Below are 21,734 nucleotides of genomic sequence, written 5' to 3'. Positions count from 1 at the left end.
GTTTGGCCTCCTCTTGCTTTCCACGATTATGTCGCTCCGTGACTTCGCTCACGTATTAGTAACGGATTAAAAGCGAGTTCGTTCGTTGGTTGTTGCTTCACTTCTGATCTCTGATCTAATGACTAGGCTTGGATAACTTTAACCAATAGCCCCGTATAATAATTTGGATATTAGCTACCGCCACTAAAGTAGGCCTTATGGTTGCCGGTACAGCTTGCGTTAATGTATCGTTTAATACTTACGTAACTCGTGATTGGATATGGGTTTTGGAATTTGTTATAGCTTAGTGGAAGAGGTTGTAAGAACGGGCTCATTTAGATTAACTTGCAGTATGGAAGACCATTTTTCATGAAACAGCGTGCAGCATTTGTTGTTGTAAAAATTTCATCATATTTTTTCAAGTCACGTACACGCATCGCAGCAGAGAATAAAATTATAATTATTCTGCTTAATTAATTAAGCTAAAGGGATTATACCTTTAAGAATTTAAAATACCTGAATAAAATTCAAATTCTCCAGATCTTGACTTACACACATATGATTTTCAATTTGTCGTGTGAAATTGCAACTTTTTAAAAATATTTTTACACTCGAGAATACATTCATGGGAATGAAATGATACTTTTATTTTTCTCATGTTTTATGTCTTTTGTTTGTTACAGGCTGAAATATGGAGCGTGTTCATCGCTATTTTAAGGAAGAGCGTGCGCAACTTACAAGCGTGTACAGACGTAAGCCTCATCGAACACGTGCTGCTTCGGCTGTCCCGCGCTGAAACTGTCGTCGCAGGTAAATCCTTATCAAACGATTCTAATCCTGGTCGCGTCTATAATAGTCCATACGTACAATTTACACAACAAGCAACGTTCCTCTGTTCGATAGATCTACTGATCGACATGCTTGGAGTGCTGGCCAGTTACAGTATAACGGTGAAGGAGTTAAAACTTTTATTCGGTGCTATGAAAGCTGTAAAAGGGAAATGGGTAAGAAGGTCCAGAAGATATAGAAATACAAATTTTCTTTCGAAAGAGAATTATTCATATTCAAAGAAACTAACGAAACTTTCCTAAGACTTTTGAGTAGAAGTTTATATCTTATATGATGTATTGTGTAGAATTTGTATTGTATTCTTGTATGTCACAGCCACGACACTCGGCAAAACTGTTAAACGTTCTTCGTCAGATGCCGCAACGGAACGGACCCGACGTGTTTTTCAGTTTTCCCGGCAGAAAGGGATCGGTAAGTCGATTTTCATCCTTCTCTCAGCCGTTCCTCTCCGGCACCGGATATTCCTGTTACGACCTCGCGGAAGATGCCATTCGATTCTGAACTCTATTAAACTTTCGATAAGAAAATTCGCCTTGTTTCATGGAACTTCCACTCGCGCTTAATCCGTCGAATCAAATGACCTATTGATTCTTCGTCCAGTCGAACTCCATAGGCGAACAGCTGGAAAATCATTCCAAATTATGGATGAACCTAAAGCTTGATCAAGATTAAAAGTATATGTTTTTAAACGTAAAGGATAGAATCCAAGACGTAGTTCGCAATAATTTGTAACAATTTCCGTATGAGTAAATTTTTCTAAGACTCCGTGAAAATTAAGTAGATATATCAGATTTTTTCGATCTTGACACTTGATTCATTTTGCATTTCAAAAATTTCTTATTTCAATTCCCTTTTCTCTAAAAAAGAAATAAAAGCGTTTGATTTATGTAACACAGAATCACCAATGTACGAGATGCCAAATTTTGGATTTATGTTCCATTTCTTAAAGCTATAAGGAAGCATGAATCATTCTTTTCAAAGTTAAACAAAGCCTTTTTCAAGCTTGCACATTGAAGAGAATTTCTTTCGTATTATAATAAATGTTATTTTAGCATGGACATAGCAATCCATTTTATAATCGAACAAAAAGACGAAGGTAGAGCAAGAACATAAAACTCTCTGCGAAAATCCATCGGAACAGATGTCGTCCGGCGCAAACGTTGGTAGCTATTCAATGAGTTTTAGAGACAGAAACTTTCGATATGACAGAAAATGTTAAGGAAAAGAAGTTTCTTATTCGGGGGAACTGTTTCGAGCGTTTCCTTTAATATATAACTTTGAAAGAGTACAAGTCAAAGGGGGAGCTTCTACTACGAAGTTTGAATAAAGTTTTTATGCAGCGAGTACACACTTAAGACAGAAATTTTAATTCATCGAGTAAAAATTCAAAATTTAACTCATTTTAAACGAGCATTTCGTATATCTTCATGAAGATCGTAAGCTGTAAGCCATTTATTAAAAATTATATAAATATGAGGGAGAAAATGAATAGTCGTTAAAAATACACACAACGTATTGCCAAAGTTTGACAGCTTATTTTCCAAATACACCTATACCTAAACCTAATTATTATGTTGAATAATTGCACCATATTGGAAAACTGCACGACCCACCCATGAAACCTAATTTCATTAATATAACATCCTCTTCAGACAAGATCACATCAATTATTAAGTAGATTTTGGCGTCTTTCTATGTCAGAAAATCAGGAGGTATAAATAAATAGCTAGAACCAGTATAAATGGTAAATGAAGTACCTCTCTATAATGTAATATAATAAAATTCTAATTCTACTCAAGCTTATTTAATTATTTCTGCAACTTTGTCAGGCGATCGTCCTTCCACCGCTCGCGAAATGGCCACACGAGAATGGATTCACGTTTACCACGTGGTTCCGTCTGGATCCTATCAACTCCGTTAATATCGAACGAGAAAAGCCGTACCTCTATTGGTAAGTGCTCTTACATCAAGCGCTCTTGCGAGAACACTCTCTCGAATCGAAGTGGCCTGGCTAGTACTGGCTACCTTAAAGAATCGTTTACGTTGCCGACTTTCACGAACGAGAGAAAGAGAAATACACGGAACTTGGAATAAAACAGAGGAAATTGGGACCGGGGGAAAAACGCGCCGATCAAATTCCTTCATGTTCGACCGTTCGAATTTGATTAAACGCAGCTCCGTTTGAGTTAGCGCGAAAAAAAGGATTCCTATTCGAGCGTTGCATCGTGCAACAATTTGATCGCATTCCGTCACGCGGAAACAATTCGATTTCCATACAATCGACAACTGTTGTTTCCGTTTACAAAGTATATCGTTATTCAGGAGAATAGGAATAAAATACAGAGGATCGAAACCGAGCAGAGCAGAAAGATCGTTGATGAATTTTTATTGACATTCCAGATATTTTTAGTCGGCACCATTTACGTTTACAAAGCTTGTGCGTTCCTTTGTTCGCAGTTTTAAAACTAGCAAGGGAGTAGGGTACTCCGCGCATTTCGTAGGGAACTGCTTGGTCCTCACATCTATGAAAGTGAAGGGCAAGGGCTTCCAACATTGTGTCAAATATGAATTCCAACCACGTAAGGTAGGTTACATTTCCATGTTAATTTTGTGGAAATTTATTTAATATATTCGGTGTTAAGATCAAAGTATGATGTAACTCGAAATTTAAATTAAAACATTTAATTCTTTCATTCCCAAATTATTTAGATATTACAAACATTTATGTGTAACTTTCCTACTCGTCGTACGTTTCTATTGATCATATGATCGGTAAAATTTATACGAACATCGTGATAAAAACATCATAGTATGGAAATATGGGCAAGAAATATTTTAAGTATAATAAGACATGTCTGACGATAGAAACATAGTATTTCATAATTCTACATGTGTATCGTACACCTATTACGGGAATGAAAGTGTTAATTGTATAAAACTTCACTACTTTTTGTAACATTTCTCCCGTATGTGTTGTCAAAATATTTAATAAAAATTTCTCGTGTTAAATCTCTTTACAAAATGTTCGACTCAAGAACAATTTATTCGAAACATTTTCAAGAGAACCAATAATGTTTACTTTCACAGTGGTACATGATCGCCGTAGTGTACATATATAATAGGTGGACGAAGAGTGAAATTAAATGTTTGGTGAATGGTCAATTGGCTTCGAGTACCGAAATGGCGTGGTTCGTTTCGACAAACGACGTAAGTAAATTTACGTATTGAATATAATTTCGCCTATTAATTTTACGTGTTTACCGACCGCAATTAAAACTGGTCGTTGCTCGAAACGCTCGTGGTCTCTGGATATGAAATGTTGATCGAAAATGAAAAGAGCTATATAACACGTTCTTCTTTGCAGCCCTTTGACAAATGTTACATCGGAGCTACACCGGAACTGGATGAAGAGCGCGTGTTTTGCGGACAAATGAGCGCGATTTATCTGTTCAGCGAAGCTCTGACGACGCATCAGATATGCGCTATGCATAGACTGGGGCCTGGATATAAGGTACATTGAGTTTAGAAACATAAAACTTTGCATAGATAACAGGCTTGAAAAAAATTCTTCCATTAAACTTTCCTTCTTCGTTCGTAATTATGGATACACGTTCCAGCTAAATATGAATTTCTTTTAAATAGAATTTGCGCTCTAGTAATTCAAAATATAGAGAAATAACATAAAAGCAGATTATAATTGTGAAAGAAATTCCTTTCACGTATTTTTTCATAAAGATTTTTAATTTTCTGTGACACTTTCTCCGTGTTCTTCACAAAGGCATCTGGAACTCGGATTTATGTAGATTCATTAGATATTCAATATTCCGTGTTCCCATTCCTGTTTTGTTCACAGAGTCAGTTTCGTTTTGACAACGAGTGTTACCTGAATCTGCCTGACAATCACAAAAGGGTGAGTGATGAGCCGGAGCTCACGAGCATGGTGGACCAAAGTATGCAAACTGTAAGCATTTTTATTTTCTTTTTCTCCCGTTTACATTTGATTTGCACATTGTTTAATCACTCTGTTACTGCGTTCGAGTTTCGTCAGAGGTAATTACCCCGATTATCGACCATCACTACGAATATCTTTTCCCCAGAACGTCACGTTCCGTTGGACGTTACTGCGATTCATAACGTTTGTATCTATCCATTGCATAATTTGCTTCTATTTGTGGATTTTCCTCTTTTTCGTTTATTTACACACACGACTCGTTACTCATACGAGCCACAATTTTCTGTTTTGCCTGATGCTTTCTTACGATGTAGGCCTATAGCAAGACCCTGATTAATTTACAGCCTATTGAACAGTTAAGTTTTTTTATAGGCCTGTCTGTTTGATCATTTTGCTGTGATGTGTGTATTTTCGTAGTAAAAGATTTTTCATAGGTTGTACGGACGAACATATACTAAGTTATAGCTGTCATACTTTAATTAGTGTTTCTTTAATAGGCTGCGGATGTTTATTCATTTATGAGAACTCTAAAGATGCAAATATATGTAAAATATCCAAAAGTAAAAGTTAAGGAACAAATCACTGTTTAGGATTAAAATATGAATTTGCATAAAAATCTGCAGTCTAGTTATTAGCCATGGACACTGCGACTAATGGATATCCTGAGTTTGGAAATTGTTTTAAGTCCGTAAACGTCCCTCTGAAGATTTAACACAGCCTGTCTGACCTAAAATCACGTTCAGTTCGGTTTGTGATGTGTGGCACGTTTGTCCATTTAACATGTAGATATTAATTTGAATAGTTATGAAAATTTACTTTGAAAGTCTACTTTTCTACTTTCTAATTTATTAACCCCTTAATCTACAACTACGGGCATAGCCCGTAGTACGATGATCGGACCAAACGTAAATATTACAGGCATAGTACGGGTCATCGTACTACACAAGTCGTGCGAGTGGCTCGAAGGCTGCGCGAGCTTGTTTACGTTTTCGGCCCAAAATTCTCGAACGTAAATCGTAGGTTAAGGGGTTAATCTATAATTAAAAATGACAAATTTCCACAGGTAATCATATTCATTTCTGTTTGGTAGACTTTCAAAGATAAATTATAACTTGATGTAGTGGAATGATTTTACGACATGCAATTAGAAAGACACATCAACGATATTAACAACGCTATTTTATAGGTGCTTTACGATGGTAAGCTGTCGAATGCGATTGTGTTCATGTACAACCCGGTAGCAACGGATTCTCAACTATGCTTGCAAAGCGCACCGAAAGGCAACGTCTCCTATTTTGTACATACACCACACGCCCTTATGCTGCAGGTATGATATCGAACACGCTATACTTGTAATTAAATAAAAAAAAAAAAGAGGATAGGGCGCTCGGGAAATGTCATTCATCTATAGCAGTCTTTTTTTTTACAAATTTTCATGTAAAAGCATTTTTCGCTGTAAGGCACGACGTTTTTCATATCGCTAACGAATGACACAAAAATTGAATTTTTCCCTATTAAAATGTTTTTAATCTTTTATGTTATTTTATAGTTTAATAGTTTGAAATATTGAAAAAGAAAATAACTTCTCCAGTCCCAGTTTCAAACATTCAACCTGGATACCAATAAAAAAAAAAAAAAAAATACTTTATAATTCATAAAAAACGAAAATTCCAATGATTTACATTCGAATGTAGGCTGTCTCTTTGATACAAAAATTTAAAAGTGTTGCTTTTCTGAGCGTCCCAGTTTTTTTTGATCCTTTTTTATTTTGCAACCGAATGTAGAACATCGAACTTTGAAAACATGCGAGCATTTTACTGTCTATTTGTAGGATGTTAAAGCTGTCATCACGCATTCCATTCATAGCACGTTAAACTCGATTGGCGGCATTCAAGTGTTGTTCCCTTTGTTCTCGCAACTAGATATGCCTTACGATTGCATAGCGCCCAACGATGTTAAACGAGACCCAACGTTATGGTAAATATCTACCAAAACTCTCCACATCGAAATTTTCGATGGAACAAGTATTCGGCTTGTATCATAGCCGAATCATGTTTCTCGATCATATAACACGACAACTTGAATTTTAGTTCGAAACTGTTGGGGTTTATTTGCGATTTGGTGGAGAGTTCACAAACCGTTCAACAACACATGGTACAAAACCGTGGCTTTCTGGTGATCAGCTATATGCTGCAGAGAGCTAGCAGAGACCATCTAACTACGGAAGTTCTCGCCTCCTTTTTGGAGCTCACGAAACATCTGGTTACCTGTCTCAGCGCTAACAGCGACTTGTTATTGAAACAGGTATCGATTTAGTCATTAATTTAGTACTCGTACGAATTAGAATTAAATTAACGTTAAGAGTAATTAGCGATAAGTTGGATGAGAGGTAGAGATCGTTGAAGGTAGAATGGAACTTTCGATGGAAATCGGAGTTCAGTTGGGTCCAAGTAGATTTACGGAAGTAAGAATGGGCAAGCTTAGTTTGCACGAAAGTAATAAAATACATATAACGTATATCGTAAATGTAATTCTGCTAGGTGAATACACGTCGTTTATCAAAATTAGTTAAAATAATTCATCTTTGTATCCATTTATAATTTATACGATAATTTTAGAATAATATTTCTAATTTGATCTAGTGAAGATACAATTTTGTATAATGAATCATTGATGAAATTTATTTTTTTCATCCTTTTTGACATAATTATTAATTTTTACCCATATTTTATAGGATGAATTATTTTAGCTAACATACCTTAAAAATTCAACATAAATTTTAACTCAATTAAATTGAATTAAAGCATACTAGCAACTCTACTACGAGACATATGGTTACTCTCATAATTAGAAAATCACATTGTGTTATTAGGGTTTGTATCTAAATGTAATAGCGTAGGTACATATAAGCTCCCTAGTGAGATCATTATTGAAACATTCTAGCGAGTTCTCCCATGAAAATTTTGTATGTTATGATACATTTACGTAACTATTTCCCGTTCCCCATTCTCCTTTTTTTGTTTTACCCACGATACAGTATACAATAGCATGAACGAAAGAACTATCAAACGCAGTTCTAGCGTATTATAATTTACTCTCTCTGCCTACTCCATATATAATATCTGTTGCAATAGCTTGTACGATAAAAACTGCTCGTAGATGCTCTGTATATTATATGCTATTTATAACGTATGTGTACATATTTTCGTTCATTCGGGTTTGATCCGTTCACACACAATGCATTACGATTTCAAGCATGTACTATTTATACTTTTTCTCGTGGAAACGATATTATGCTACCCGAATCTTTGGATCGCATGCAATCTACCGACTTTTAGGCTTCCTGATTTCATAATATGGCTACGCAAGACTATATATTTTTGTTCACACTAAATATTTGCTTCCATACGAGAATCTATCTACTTCTATTGTTTTTTGCAACGCTGAAGAATATTATTATTCTCTATTTGCTGTCTGACCGATCTGTCTAAGTTTCTATTTCGAAACGGTGCTACATGAGAGCGTACTTACTGACAATTCTGACTTTTCGTTCGAATCTATAATACTTCGCTTCATATTCTTCTATCGAGGATGCCTATCGCCTTCAGGAAAGCTGTTTCATTATTTTCTTTCTATGCACACAGTTCAAATATTGGGACATCCTTTTCTCGCGGTGAACAGCTAAATCATGAAAGAAAGGAAGACTTCTATCTCAATATTTGCTTATAAAAGCATATTTGAAATATCAAAAATTAATATTAAAATTCATAATTCATATACGTCCTGTGGAATATTGATTGGTTCTGTGATTTTTGTGTAATTTTTTCAATTTGTCTCAATATTGCCTTCAGAGCTACCAAATTCTCAATATTGATTTTTCGGTGCATGAATGTTTGACATGAATTGTCATCTCTATTCTCCTCAATCTACTTTTCTTTTTGATAATGTGTCGCAAACTCTGTACGATGAATTTATCGGCACTCTCAGTTTCTTTATTTCTTATTTTTAAATTTCCCTCCTATGTATTTTCCATTCTACGGTATACATATATACCCTGCTGCACAGTTCTAAATGTTAAGTTCCTATTTTAAATTCACCATAACGAGACTGTATGCTCGATATAACGAGCGAAATATTATTATGTATCGCTGGTACGATTATTTAATTTCCATCCGTATCCATGAAACTGGAGAAATGTACCTAAGAAGCAGGAACAAAATGATCACATAAACAAATAAGGAATACATAAAAGTCGGCTAGATTGGTGTGTCCGAAGAACAGGCAGATCCATGGTGATGTAGTTGTTTTACTTTTCATTCCTAACATGGCAGCTATTGGACCACGTACTTTTTAATGCCGCTCTGTGGATTTATACACCGGCGCCGGTGCAAACGCGGCTCTATTCGTACTTGGCCACAGAGTTCCTCAGTGACACGCAAATATATTCTAATGTAAGGAGAGTCTCCACAGTATTACAAACAGTGCACACGCTTAAGTACTATTACTGGGTTGCCAATCCGCGAGCGAAGAGTGGAATCACACCCAAAGGACTTGGTGAGCAATTTTGAATACATGGAAATATGTATTTCCATAGGATTCGATAGATTATAGCGGATTTATGACGTTTCCGATTCATTGCAGATGGGCCGCGACCTCAACAGAAGGATATTTTGACAATACGTTCTTATATTTTATTATTTCTGAAACAATTGATTATGATCGGGAATGGAGTGAAGGATGACGAGTTGCAGAGTATTCTGAATTATCTGACGACAATTCACGAGGTATGGTGCTCGTAATTGATTGTGTAGAAATGCTTTTAATGTGACATAAAGTTTAATCTTAACCTTTTGGTGAAGGATAAGAATAGAAAAATAAAAAGAATTAATTTTGACTTGTCTTTGTTTCTGTATGTCTGTTACTTACGTTTGTTTCTCGTATTGTTTCGAATGTTGAAATAGAAAATATTAAAGTTTGAAAAAAGAAGCTTTTTGTTTCGAATGTTGTAATAATAAAAGTAAGTCTGTTGATCCGGCCAATAATGTAATTTATATCTTTTCACAGGACGAAAATCTACACGATGTTTTGCAAATGCTTATATCATTAATGTCGGAGCACCCATCGTCGATGGTTCCAGCTTTCGATGCGAAGCAAGGCGTCAGAACGATTTTTAAATTATTAGCGGCGGAAAGCCAATTAATACGTTTACAAGCTTTGAAGTTGTTGGGATTCTTCTTAAGCCGCAGTACACACAAGTAAACAAATTCAATAAATTAATTTAAAAAAAGAAAAGTATTTATTTGATACCTATTAAGATTCATTTTTTGAATTCCAGACGAAAATATGATGTTATGAGCCCTCATAACTTGTACACATTACTGGCCGAAAGATTACTATTGAACGAGGAGACATTGTCATTACCCACCTATAATGTTTTATACGAGGTACTATTTTCAATAAAAACTTAACTAATCAATTACTATGATACTGAATCAATTACTATTCTAATTTATACAATATCCTTTCAGATTATGACAGAGCACATTAGTCAACAGATCCTTTATGCCAGACACCCTGAACCAGAGTCCCATTATCGTTTAGAAAATCCAAGTAAATCATCAAATCAGTTAATTTAAAGTGATAGGAATATAAATCTATATACAAGCATATCATATGATATTAACAATTACATACATAATTGCAGTGATTCTAAAGGTAGTAGCGACGTTAATTCGACAATCAAAGCAAACGGAGCAACTGTTGGAAGTGAAGAAGCTGTTCCTCTCGGATATGACATTGCTGTGCAACAACAATCGAGAAAATCGTCGAACTGTTCTACAGATGTCTGTATGGCAGGAATGGCTAATAGCCATGGCCTACATTCATCCGAAGAACACGGAAGAGCAAAAGATCTCGGATATGGTGTACTCGTTGTTTCGTATGCTTCTGCATCATGCTATAAAACACGAGTACGGTGGATGGCGAGTGTGGGTAGACACTCTGGCCATCGTGCACTCCAAGGTAAATATTCTAACATCTAGTGGAGAAAATTAAAGACAATTCCTACGTTAAGGTCAATGTTGCACTGTTCCAGGTATCCTATGAGGAATTCAAGCTTCAGTTCGCTCAGATGTACGAACATTACGAGAGGCAACGATCAGATAACATTACTGATCCCGAGTTAAGACAGCAAAGGCCAATCAGCACTATCTCCGGTTGGGATCAACAGCATTCAGGGAATAATGGATATAGCAAACCATCACCCTGGGGCAATCAACAGAACCACGAAGTGCAACATGTAGAAAGGAACTACAAGGTTGGATATCAAGTTTTTTAGGATTAAGCTATTTATGGAGCTTACTATGTTAGTTAAATTCGTGTTCCAGGAGTTTGATACAACCGAGAGCAACGACCGTTTGGAAGAGTCCTGCAGCTGCGACTTGAACTCGATAGACAATACTGAAAGCGATGGCAGTCCAGCGATCGTCAAATCGCACAGCGAAACCCTGGACACTGCTCAGTCGAGCGAAGCGATATCCTTGGACTCCAGACTGAGTGACAAACCAGAAACACCGACGACAGCGCGTGAAATTCATACGGACACGCCGACAATTCTCGAAGAAGGAAACAGCGAAGCTGTCTCCATTCCAACGACTCAGGAGACCAGCGAAGCGATATCAATAGAGAGCTCCAGTGATTTCTATAGCGAGGTTCATAAGATCGAAGGTTCCAGCCCAGATTCCTTGGCGGTGCAGGAAGTCCTGAAGAAGGACGATGATCCTTCAGAACAGAAATCACAGGAGGAAATCGTCTCTCAATTATCTCCCGTTGAAAAGATGGAGGAAAGTGTACAGACTAAACAGGAAGACATTGAACAGATGGAAGAAACAGCATCGGTATCTCAAGACAATACAGATGCGTCTGGTACTGGTGTTTCTAGCATACAGAAATCGCAAGATGATGAAACTGAACCTGAAGGTGAGGTTGAAGCTGAAGCTGAAGCAGAAGCCGAGGCGGAGACCGAAGTTGAAGCTGAGATTAAAGCTGAAACCGAAGTCGAAGCTAAGGTAGAAGCTGAGGCTGATGCTGAAACCGAGGTTGAAGCTCCTACAAAGCAGGTTGATGAAACGTGTAAAGAAAAATCGGACATGGAAGATAAAGTCACTCCCAGTGATGAGATTTCTTCTGACACGGCAGAGGCTTCCGAAAAAATGGAACAGACGAGCAAACAGATAGCAGAGGAAGATTCCACAGGCGTTGCTGTTTCAACGGAACAGATTGATTCGGAATCAGTGCTACCTATTTCCTCCAGCGAGACATCAGAGTTATTGACCATCAAAGACATCGAGAAGCTGCAATTGGAGAACGATCGAGAAGTGATCGATAGCGATACCTCAGAAGCATATTTAACACCGACGGAGAACCAAGACAATTTGGGTGATATAAAGTCGAAGGAGACGGATAAAATTGACGACAATGTTAACGAGGACATTGAACACACGGAAAAGACAAGCGTCGACATTGAGAATGGCGTTGAAAACGATACCGAGGAAACCATGAAAGATTCCAATTGCTCAACTAGCGTAATAGAAAATATCGAGACCGGTAAGACGAAGGTAGATGTAGAAGACAAGAAAGTGGAAACAGTAGTGACTAGTGAGTTAAGTAGTGAGAAATGCGCCGCGAACTCTGTAACAGAGGACAAAAGTGCTGTTATTAATGGTAACGAGGAGAAGGTAACTGAAAAACATTCAAGGGTGCCGTCCACTATTTCTACTAACGTAAGTGATAATCAGTCAGACATTCCGGTGAGAACTGAAACCGAAGTAGAAGTAACAGATAGTGTTTGTAGTAATAGCGATATTCAAAGTTCTGTAGATAATGTGACGCAAGTGCCAAATCCTAAACAGCAAATTCCAACAATATCTACGGTCTGTGATGCAAATAAAAATATGCCCGACGGTGTGCCTCAAATCGTTAGTTCTACAGTGGTTGCGAGGGATAATTCGTTATTGAATGATTTAACTCCGGATCACGTAGATGCTCATCGCAGATCCAGCTTACCAGCTGTATCCACCGAGACAACCACCGATGATAATCTAAACAGTAACGAACCTCCTTCTTTACCCGTACCCTTGCGTAAAACATCGTCGCCACAGAAACGACCAAGGAGTGCCTCAACATCCACGCAAGTGGATCCCAATCATTTCGGTGAGAATTTCCATAACATGTTTATTCTTTGCTTTCTGTTACCTAATTATTAGATCGTGAATGTTTATGAAAATTTATATTTTTGTGAATACGATTAATTATTTTCGATATTTTAGACCTTTGAGTTTCCCATAAATACATAAACATTCGCAGTTTACTAATTATTTAATCTATTATATATCATATGTTCAACACATTATACAAAACTGTTGATATTTATTATAGAATCAAAACGATCGAAGCAAGGTAATCCTTCTACAAGACCAATGTTTAGTCCAGGCCCGACTCGTCCTCCTTTCAGAATACCAGAATTCAAATGGTCTTACATACATCAAAGATTACTCTCGGATGTCCTCTTCTCGTTAGAGACAGACATTCAAGTCTGGAGAAGGTACATAAATATCTAGTTCTATCATGTACTATTAGTTACAGCAATATTTCACTCGCGCTTTTTAAAAAAAAAAAAAAACACGTAACACGTTCATTAGTATGAAATCTTTCGAATCAAGGATTAATTAAGTTATTTTATTTCTCTATAGATTTACATCTTTTATCAAGAATTCAAATAACTGTATGTTTACAATTTTTGAAAAATTTTAAAGACGAATTTATTACTCGATTCAATGTATTAATAAACTTGCGATACAATTTATTGCTAAATTCAATATTCCACTGTGTTCCAGTCATTCGACGAAGTCAGTGTTGGACTTTGTAAACAGCAGCGAGAACGCAATTTTTGTTGTTAATACTGTTCACCTAATTTCGCAACTAGCTGACAATCTTATAATTGCCTGCGGAGGATTGTTACCGCTTCTAGCATCGGCGACCTCACCAAATGTATGTATAAACATTTTTCTATATTTTTCCCTGATTTCACATAGACGAGCATATCCCAGGTGGAAAGTTCATTTTTCACGGATTCCTTTTTTTAATTGGTGCTTGGATATATTCATAGAGCGAATTGGATGTAATTGAACCAACTCAGGGGATGCCAATTGAGGTAGCGGTTTCTTTTCTACAAAGACTAGTCAACATGGCTGATGTACTTATCTTCGCCAGCTCTTTAAATTTCGGTGAACTGGAGGCTGAGAAGAATATGTCTAGTGGCGGTATTCTAAGGCAGTGTTTAAGACTGGTTTGTATTTATCGTTCACGTAGTATTTTTCGTTTCTCAAACAGATACATCACTATTATACCACACCGTGTAATTCGAATTTCATGAAAAGCTCGTTTTCTGTGACATTTATATATAGTTGAAGAAATTAATTCTTTTTGTGAATATCGTAGAATGTCGATAGAACAAACAAATGGTGTGAGGTTATTGAAAAAGACCATATTAAGTGTTTCCGATCCACATTTCTTAGATTCGCTGTTATCAGTACGCATCCTGATAAACGAAATTTCTTATATACATTATTATATACACAAACACTAATCGATGAACTTCGTCTTTCTGCATTTTAATACATTTCCCTTGAGAGTAAAAATTAAGGTTGCTACACGACTTTTATTATTGATTTTCAATGTACCCCCTCTCATATGAATAACGAAGTTAATTAAAATTCTATTATAATAGAATAATCATATAGATTGTGCCTCGTATTAATTTTTTTATCTGTATATACATATTGGTGTTTCATAGTATCATAACACATAAACCATCTATATAAAAATTTACGCATAAAATTATCACATGTTTCGATCCAAAATCAAAAATATAATTATCTGTTGTAATATACATATTATAATTCTCTTGAATGTTGATATCTCGAAATAATAAGAAATCATATACTTCGCGTAAAGGAAATTGAAAGCCACACTCACTTTAACACTATCGTAGTCTATATTTTTTATCAATAGAAATAGTTCTTATATCAGCAGTGTTTTAAATAGCCATAATATTTTTAGTTCTCCGTAAATGTATAACATAGAACTTCAACATGTATGTGTACACTATATGTTTTTGATATATTCATCTGATGAAATGCTTCTATAGGTCTGTACATGTGCCGTTAGAAACTGCTTAGAGTGTAAAGAACGTGGCAGATCGTACAGCATGTTAGGTCGACAGATTGGTTCTAGTAATAAATCACAGCACATACAGTCTCTTATACGTGGAGCTCAAACGTCACCCAAGGTATGTTTCATCTGATCGAACTTAATTTATCTAGAGAAATGTGTTATTGTCATCGATATTGACAAGTTACATATCATGTACTTATTCGAAGCCGTGTCGTATAGAGAATAGCGTTCACCGTGATTCGTTAACATCGTTTACCAACGGTCAAGTAAAGTATCGTCTCTATTTTTGTAGAACATAGTGGATAATCTGGCACATCAATTAAGTCCTGTAAAAGATCCAGAGAAATTACTGCAAGATATGGACGTGAATCGCTTACGAGCTGTGATATACAGAGATGTTGTAAGTATTTAGAATATTTCGCGTATCATTCATTCTACTACGCTCTTTGTATTATTTCCCATCGAAATATATTTTTCTGTCGTTAAAAAATTGTTTAGATTTAAGTACATAGTTGTTTCTCATTTCAATTGTATGTCGAAAATTTTCTTAAAACATTAAACTTTTTCTGATTGTATTCAGACACAAAAATTCGATGACTTCAACAGGGTTAATAATAAGAATAGTAATAAGTAAATATTACTAATAAGAAGCACGTTTCCTTTCTTCATTTCAGGAGGAAACCAAGCAGGCCCAGTTTCTGTCCCTCGCTATAGTTTACTTCATCTCTGTACTAATGGTATCAAAGTACCGTGATATATTGGAACCACCAATATCACAGCGACCACCAAGTCCAGTTCAAACAATACAGACTAATGGTGCTAGTTTAAGACCAGGTAGCCCTTCAGGTAAGGTATACACTATTATTTTATTAAACATTCTGTTACACTAAAAAGATACAAGATTTGAAGAAACTTAAATGATAAACGTAAACACATGATGCCTAGTAAAAGAGGAATAAACAATTCTTTAATATTACTTTATCCAGGAGCATTGTTTTCATTGTAGGATTTATTCGATTTAAGCGTTGACATGCTTAATGCTAGATGTAACTAAATTACGCAAAAAATGATCTAATTACAATTTGTGGCGGTGACTATAGATCTTGCTATTTGTAGGAATTTTGTATGGATTTTAGAAAAAACGTTAGTAAAGAACATGAAAATCTTTGAAATTAATGTTGACATTAATATATGTATGTTCTATTTCGAACACATATGTGTTGCCTCTAACAAATTTTACATAAGAAATATTAATTGTTTGTTTAAAAAAGATTATTAGTAATAGTATCAAATTATTACTTCAAAACTCTTACATGTCAGATATATATTATCATATTTCCTGATTATTATATTAAATAAGAAAACTTATTTTTTCTACACTTTGAATGTGACATAACATTATGCCATGATTGTTATTGTCAACAACTAAATGAGCATATTTCCCATGATATTCATATTTCGAAAAGAACTATATTTTTCCTTTTCGAATTTAAATGCAATTTTAATTCAACAAATATAGGATACAAAAAGATAAGAAATTATCATTACGATAAAAATAAAATTAAACCAAATTAAAGTAATTGGACCATTGAAAGTGAAATAATAGATCATTTTGTGAATAACACGAATATATATGCAAATACGTAGATGCTGTGGAACACTATGCACTTTAATTGTGTAGCAGCAAATCGAACAGCACATTACACTGAATAGAGCGCATGTCGAATTGCACTGTATGAATTATTTTTCTATGTATCTGACAGTGAGAGTTTTGATGTTTGTCGAATGCATTAGCACTCTTTCTGTTCGGTTTAGATATATATATTGTTTAAATGTCGCTATTATTTTATATTATAAAACAAACAATTTATTTGTGTGAAACAAATTCAAAAGATGTTGACCATAAATGATAATGAAACAAGGTAACATACATCAATTACATCTGTGGAATGTTTCTTTAGAAACAATTGGATGTTTGATGACATATATCATTTAAATGTTCTATTTCGATAATATATGTTATATTTGAACTATGCGATGCTCCTAAAGTTAGTATCTTACACTTTCTTATATAATTCAGTAATTTAATTGTTCTCTGAAAAAACTGCAGAGTTTCACGTCGTGTTCTTTGCTGAGTTTCACTCTGTATTATTATCTCGTACATAAATTTGAATTAAAAATCTTAAACGAGATTTTAAATATCTGTATTCGAAAATGATCGATGAAAATTACAACAGCGAGAATCTTGTTTTTATAATAATTGAAAAGTCTCTGTGACAATAAAAATTACCCTTAATGCGATATATTCAATTGAATAAAAAAAATAATGGTAATTGTGAACAATACAAATGAACTACATATCTGTCTTAATTTTACACCTGTGGAATTTATCTTAGATATATAATATAGATAATATCCGTTTTAGAAAGGATTGATATAGATAACGTTTCGAGTACTAAAATAAAAAGACAAACGCTCTAAACAAATTATTAAAAAAATTAAAGGAAATCCCGATTAATTATGATCCTATTTAGATGTGAAATATTACTATCTATCTCTCAACATAGAAGACAGTAGGATAATTTGGAAAAATTACACGCTTTTTTAAGAAACAGAGAGAAACCCAGTAGAAGGACTAAAGAATAGCGACACGTTCAGATAATTAAAAAGATCAAACGTATGACAGAAACACGGAGGGCATATGGTCTCGAATCGTGGTAATGTGGTAAATGTGGTTCCTCAGCAGATGGGAATGGTGGTGGAGGAGGGCGGCCCCTGTTTCCACAGTGGTCTCACCACGTGTACCCACAGTTCCTCCCGGGATCTCACCCTAACGCCAATGCGAATGTCAATGCCAATGCCAACCACCATATGAACCAGCACCACCACCAGCACCCGCTACCGGCTGCCAGGCACTCTAATCGCCAGCCCCCCTCCAACTATTATCTCCCGAATCACCACAGTAATCATTACAACCATCATCCGAATAACCATAACTATCATCGGCATCATCATTACCATCATCATAATAACAACAATCACCATCATACGCTTCAAAAGCATATCGATCAGCCCCGAAATCTCTGTCATAGAAACTCCGGTGTTGGTCTGCAAGGTAACTCGATTGCCCGAACGTTGTGTTCCACGGAATGCTCGAGTTTGTTTCTTTATCGCCTGCTCGATATTTTTCTTACCGTCTACTACTGGCCAACGAACGAATTATCGACACTAATTTTCTTTTATCATGCCTCCCTTCAATTACTTATTCTTTTATATTTTCGTATATTCTTCGATTATTCTTCCTAGTTTGTTTTATCGATATCATCGACGTATCGATATTTTTGTCTGCATGTTTGCCGTTCACTAACCAGTTTGAGCCAACCTGAGATTTGACTTTTACACATGGGCATACACATGCACGTACTTACACACGCATAAGCATCGTTCTGATTCTTATTATTTGACAAGTCTTTTGTTTGGCAACGAAAAAATATTTGATTGGATATATTTGATTCTAGAGATTTATTTTATAAATTAATTTCAGCTGCCATATTTGTTTTTCCTATTGTTTTGCGACAGGAAAGTAAAGTTGAATTGAACTTCTGGATAATTTCGTTTGCAGACGTTGCAATTATATGATGCGTTATACGTTGATTCTCTAATGTGGTTTGAAAGCTTGGAGCACAAGCTGCGAATGAAAACTGCACCACTTGCGATTTGCGAGCAATCGAAAAGTTTGCATGTTGCGAATTGCAACTTATAATGCAAGTTTGCGTGATGTTGATTCCATTAAGCGCATCCATTATTCTGATCTAACGCAAGACTATTCTTCTTGCTAACATATAAAAGTTAACTTACGAATAAATGATAGTTACCGTTAAGTTTCTTCACCAATGACAGTTGCACGTTTCAGATTATTTTGCCGGCTGGAAATTTGACAAACGTGCATAAACTAAAACGATATTTTACGAGAATATTACTATAATTTCTACTGCGATGAAAAGAATCTCTAGAAAGCGTCGACGCGTGCACTATTCTTACGTATTTAAAACGTTGGCAATAATTTTCTTGCGTGTATTACAATTATCAAACGTTATTTCATTTGAAAATACGCTTTGAAGAAAAAGGAAATGCGAAATGGTAAGAAAGTAATCGAATAAAATTTCATTATTCTAGGAACTACTTCCTTCTTCTTCAAATTGTTGAACAAGTTTGAATGCTTTGATTACGTTCCTAATTACGCTTCGTATTTTCCTTTCCGTTTTGAGTTCATGCACTATAATGCATCTCCTCTACCTGCAATGCGATCGACGTCAATAATCCAAAGACATAAAATATGATTAAATGAAATATCGAAGATTTATTAACCAATGCAAAGACAATATTTATCATTAATAAAATCGTCGATCGCATGATCGTTCATGTCGACCTGCTTTGCAAGATGAAATATCCCGATACTTTTAAGTACAGATCATCACAATGGTGAAATATGCTTCCAGGAAGCGGAGGTATAATGAGTCAAGCTGGTTCTCAAGATGACGGTGAATACGAGGTGATAATCGTCGACGAGAACAATTCGTCGATCTTGGCAGATCACGATGTTACGTCGTCAGGCCCTCCATCAACGAAGGTAAGTGACCAACAAATGTCCTCCTTACCCCTTACCTATTCGATAAGATGTTGCTGTACAGCTATTGCTGTACTTCGTTTAAAAAACGTGCTACGTAAAAGATCTACCCATACGAAAGATGCACACGTCGGAATTAATTGATCCGTTGTTCCCAGGTAAAAAGCGAAAAATATCTTGTGAATCTCTCCTCAGTGCTGTTTCTACGTGAAAGTATACGAAAATAGCGAAACTTTCTTTTTGTTTTTTGATTTTTTAATTCTCTCTCGGTATACATATATAAAACCATCGATGCTCGAGATGATTTGTGACAACCTTACTTGAGATTGCATGCCTTTGATGAGATACAGTCATGTTTCGTTGTGTATTTCACCGAATTAAAATCTTAAAAAGATGTAATGGTCGTCTCAGAATCCTGATCTTGATATATATATATATTTGATACGATTTTTACGACATTCGATATTTCGATGGCGACACGATTCTCTTGCACCTTTCTTGTCACGCACGATCTACTGTTACGATGGAATTGGCACTCTCCAGCCCACGCGATGCGCTTTGCATTTCGTTTACTCGACTTGTCATTTTCCGATTCTTCTACCGTAGATACTTGACTTAACTTAAATCTCTACGTGTCTCTGTTGAAATTTCTGATCCAATGAACAATCTGCATGCATCCCGAGTATTGATAGCCTGATAACAAACAGTAGATCTTTAACAAAACTGTAAAATTAACAAACAGATCTTAAGGTATGAAATTAATCGATATATCACAGTTTCGATTCTGAATTCTCCTTAGAAGTAGTTCAATTATACCCTGAGTAGCTAACACGTTAATCGATCCCGAAGTAATTCTCTGATCTAAAAACGTAACAGTTCGAGCCACATCCAGCACGTATTGTTTACTTTAGTGAAATATTTAACGATGTTCTTTCGCACTTACGTAGTCAAAAGTAATTGTACCAGATAATTCCACACATAGTTTCGTTCTCGCACGTGAAGTTCAGAAGTACATTTAAAATTTCCAACGATTGCGATAAAACTATGAAACATGCCCTTCTTTGAAGCTCGATTCGAATGTGTACGTATAAATGTAATCCTCGATTATCCCCGAGGATATTGTATCTCTATCTTGTATCTGTGCAACCTCTGTAATTATTTCGAGCATGCGACACTTTTACTCTTTAATTTTTCTCAACGTTAACTTCCTCTGCTTGCATTGCTATGCGTACTAACTACTGGTTCTGAAGGGAGGTCACAGTGGTGTACCTCGGCCACGGACAATTCTCGAGGATTACACCTCGTCAGAACCAACGCTTGGCTCTTCGACAAGACCTACTGAACCACTGCCACGAAATGTCCAGGTAAAAGTTTGACTTTGAGTACGGACACGGAACAGAAAAACTCATAAACGAAACAGGGAACTTTAACGATGTACCCTGACAAAGAAACAAGCTAAAACAATCGTCTCGACATGATCTTCCTTTTTTTTTTTTTTTTTTTTAGAAGGGGATTTGAAAAACTATTTCGATTTTCTTACATAATTGATGCATTTATATTTCTTTTTCTTCTTTTTTCATCTATAGAAAGCAAGAAGAGATGAAAGCAACAACGAATGCCCGTTTAACGGCTACGCAATTAACGATAGAAAATAGTACGAGACTAAAATCGATTCGTCTTACTGTACGGTGGCTTATCCACGTATATAATCTTCCCATACGTAACTGTATTTTTGTTACGTACAGTTTTATGGACGTAATCAAGCGTAGCCATTACGATATTACGTTCGCCGTATCGTGGCTTGAGAATCTAGGAAGCTTTTATATTCCTTGTTTACACGTATATTAGATGACTGCGTATTAGTGTTGTTACGATTAACTGCATGTCGTCGAGTAAATGCATAGCACGCGAGACTTAATCAGTAAGCAGAACATGTCGTTTGATTCTCTTCTCAAGTAAACGTTCCTAAGACTTGTTATTATATCATAGGTATTTATGATTAAATAGTTTGTTCAGCGGAAGCTACGCTTCCGTTAGAAATAATACAGTATTCAGTATCAAGTAGCCAAGTAGCCGTAGTGTTGTTTGAAATTG

At 35.7% G+C, this 21,734-nt stretch overlaps 1 protein-coding gene across 19 annotated transcripts in view; it reads left to right on the top strand.

Moving 5' to 3' along the window:
• The window catches only part of LOC126915820 (neurobeachin), a 413,960-nt gene that overhangs the window by 308,012 nt on the left and 84,214 nt on the right, over nt 1-21,734 (top strand). For 8 of the 19 annotated variants that reach the window (XM_050720858.1, XM_050720853.1, XM_050720863.1 and 5 more), the window contains 28 exons: nt 663-789; nt 883-983; nt 1,144-1,239; nt 2,658-2,779; nt 3,286-3,412; nt 3,916-4,035; nt 4,193-4,339; nt 4,682-4,789; nt 5,967-6,107; nt 6,612-6,757; nt 6,871-7,084; nt 9,082-9,334; nt 9,422-9,564; nt 9,845-10,035; nt 10,116-10,224; nt 10,309-10,390; nt 10,485-10,801; nt 10,875-11,096; nt 11,167-12,991; nt 13,217-13,382; nt 13,675-13,828; nt 13,947-14,126; nt 14,988-15,128; nt 15,306-15,413; nt 15,688-15,859; nt 17,757-18,128; nt 19,513-19,643; nt 20,891-21,004. In XM_050720858.1, the coding sequence (XP_050576815.1) occupies nt 663-789; nt 883-983; nt 1,144-1,239; nt 2,658-2,779; nt 3,286-3,412; nt 3,916-4,035; nt 4,193-4,339; nt 4,682-4,789; nt 5,967-6,107; nt 6,612-6,757; nt 6,871-7,084; nt 9,082-9,334; nt 9,422-9,564; nt 9,845-10,035; nt 10,116-10,224; nt 10,309-10,390; nt 10,485-10,801; nt 10,875-11,096; nt 11,167-12,991; nt 13,217-13,382; nt 13,675-13,828; nt 13,947-14,126; nt 14,988-15,128; nt 15,306-15,413; nt 15,688-15,859; nt 17,757-18,128; nt 19,513-19,643; nt 20,891-21,004 (6,129 nt within the window). Of the gene's footprint in view, nt 1-662; nt 790-882; nt 984-1,143; nt 1,240-2,657; nt 2,780-3,285; nt 3,413-3,915; nt 4,036-4,192; nt 4,340-4,681; nt 4,790-4,940; nt 4,964-5,966; nt 6,108-6,611; nt 6,758-6,870; nt 7,085-9,081; nt 9,335-9,421; nt 9,565-9,844; nt 10,036-10,115; nt 10,225-10,308; nt 10,391-10,484; nt 10,802-10,874; nt 11,097-11,166; nt 12,992-13,216; nt 13,383-13,674; nt 13,829-13,946; nt 14,127-14,987; nt 15,129-15,305; nt 15,414-15,687; nt 15,860-17,756; nt 18,129-19,512; nt 19,644-20,890; nt 21,005-21,734 lie in introns of those variants that run through there. The other 11 variants (XM_050720855.1, XM_050720873.1, XM_050720864.1 and 8 more) reach the window with 9 other exon arrangements.

The sequence above is a fragment of the Bombus affinis genome, chromosome 4, assembly GCF_024516045.1.
Source record: "Bombus affinis isolate iyBomAffi1 chromosome 4, iyBomAffi1.2, whole genome shotgun sequence".
NCBI lineage: Eukaryota > Metazoa > Arthropoda > Insecta > Hymenoptera > Apidae > Bombus > Bombus affinis.
This window is presented reverse-complemented; position numbering and strand designations above follow the sequence as displayed.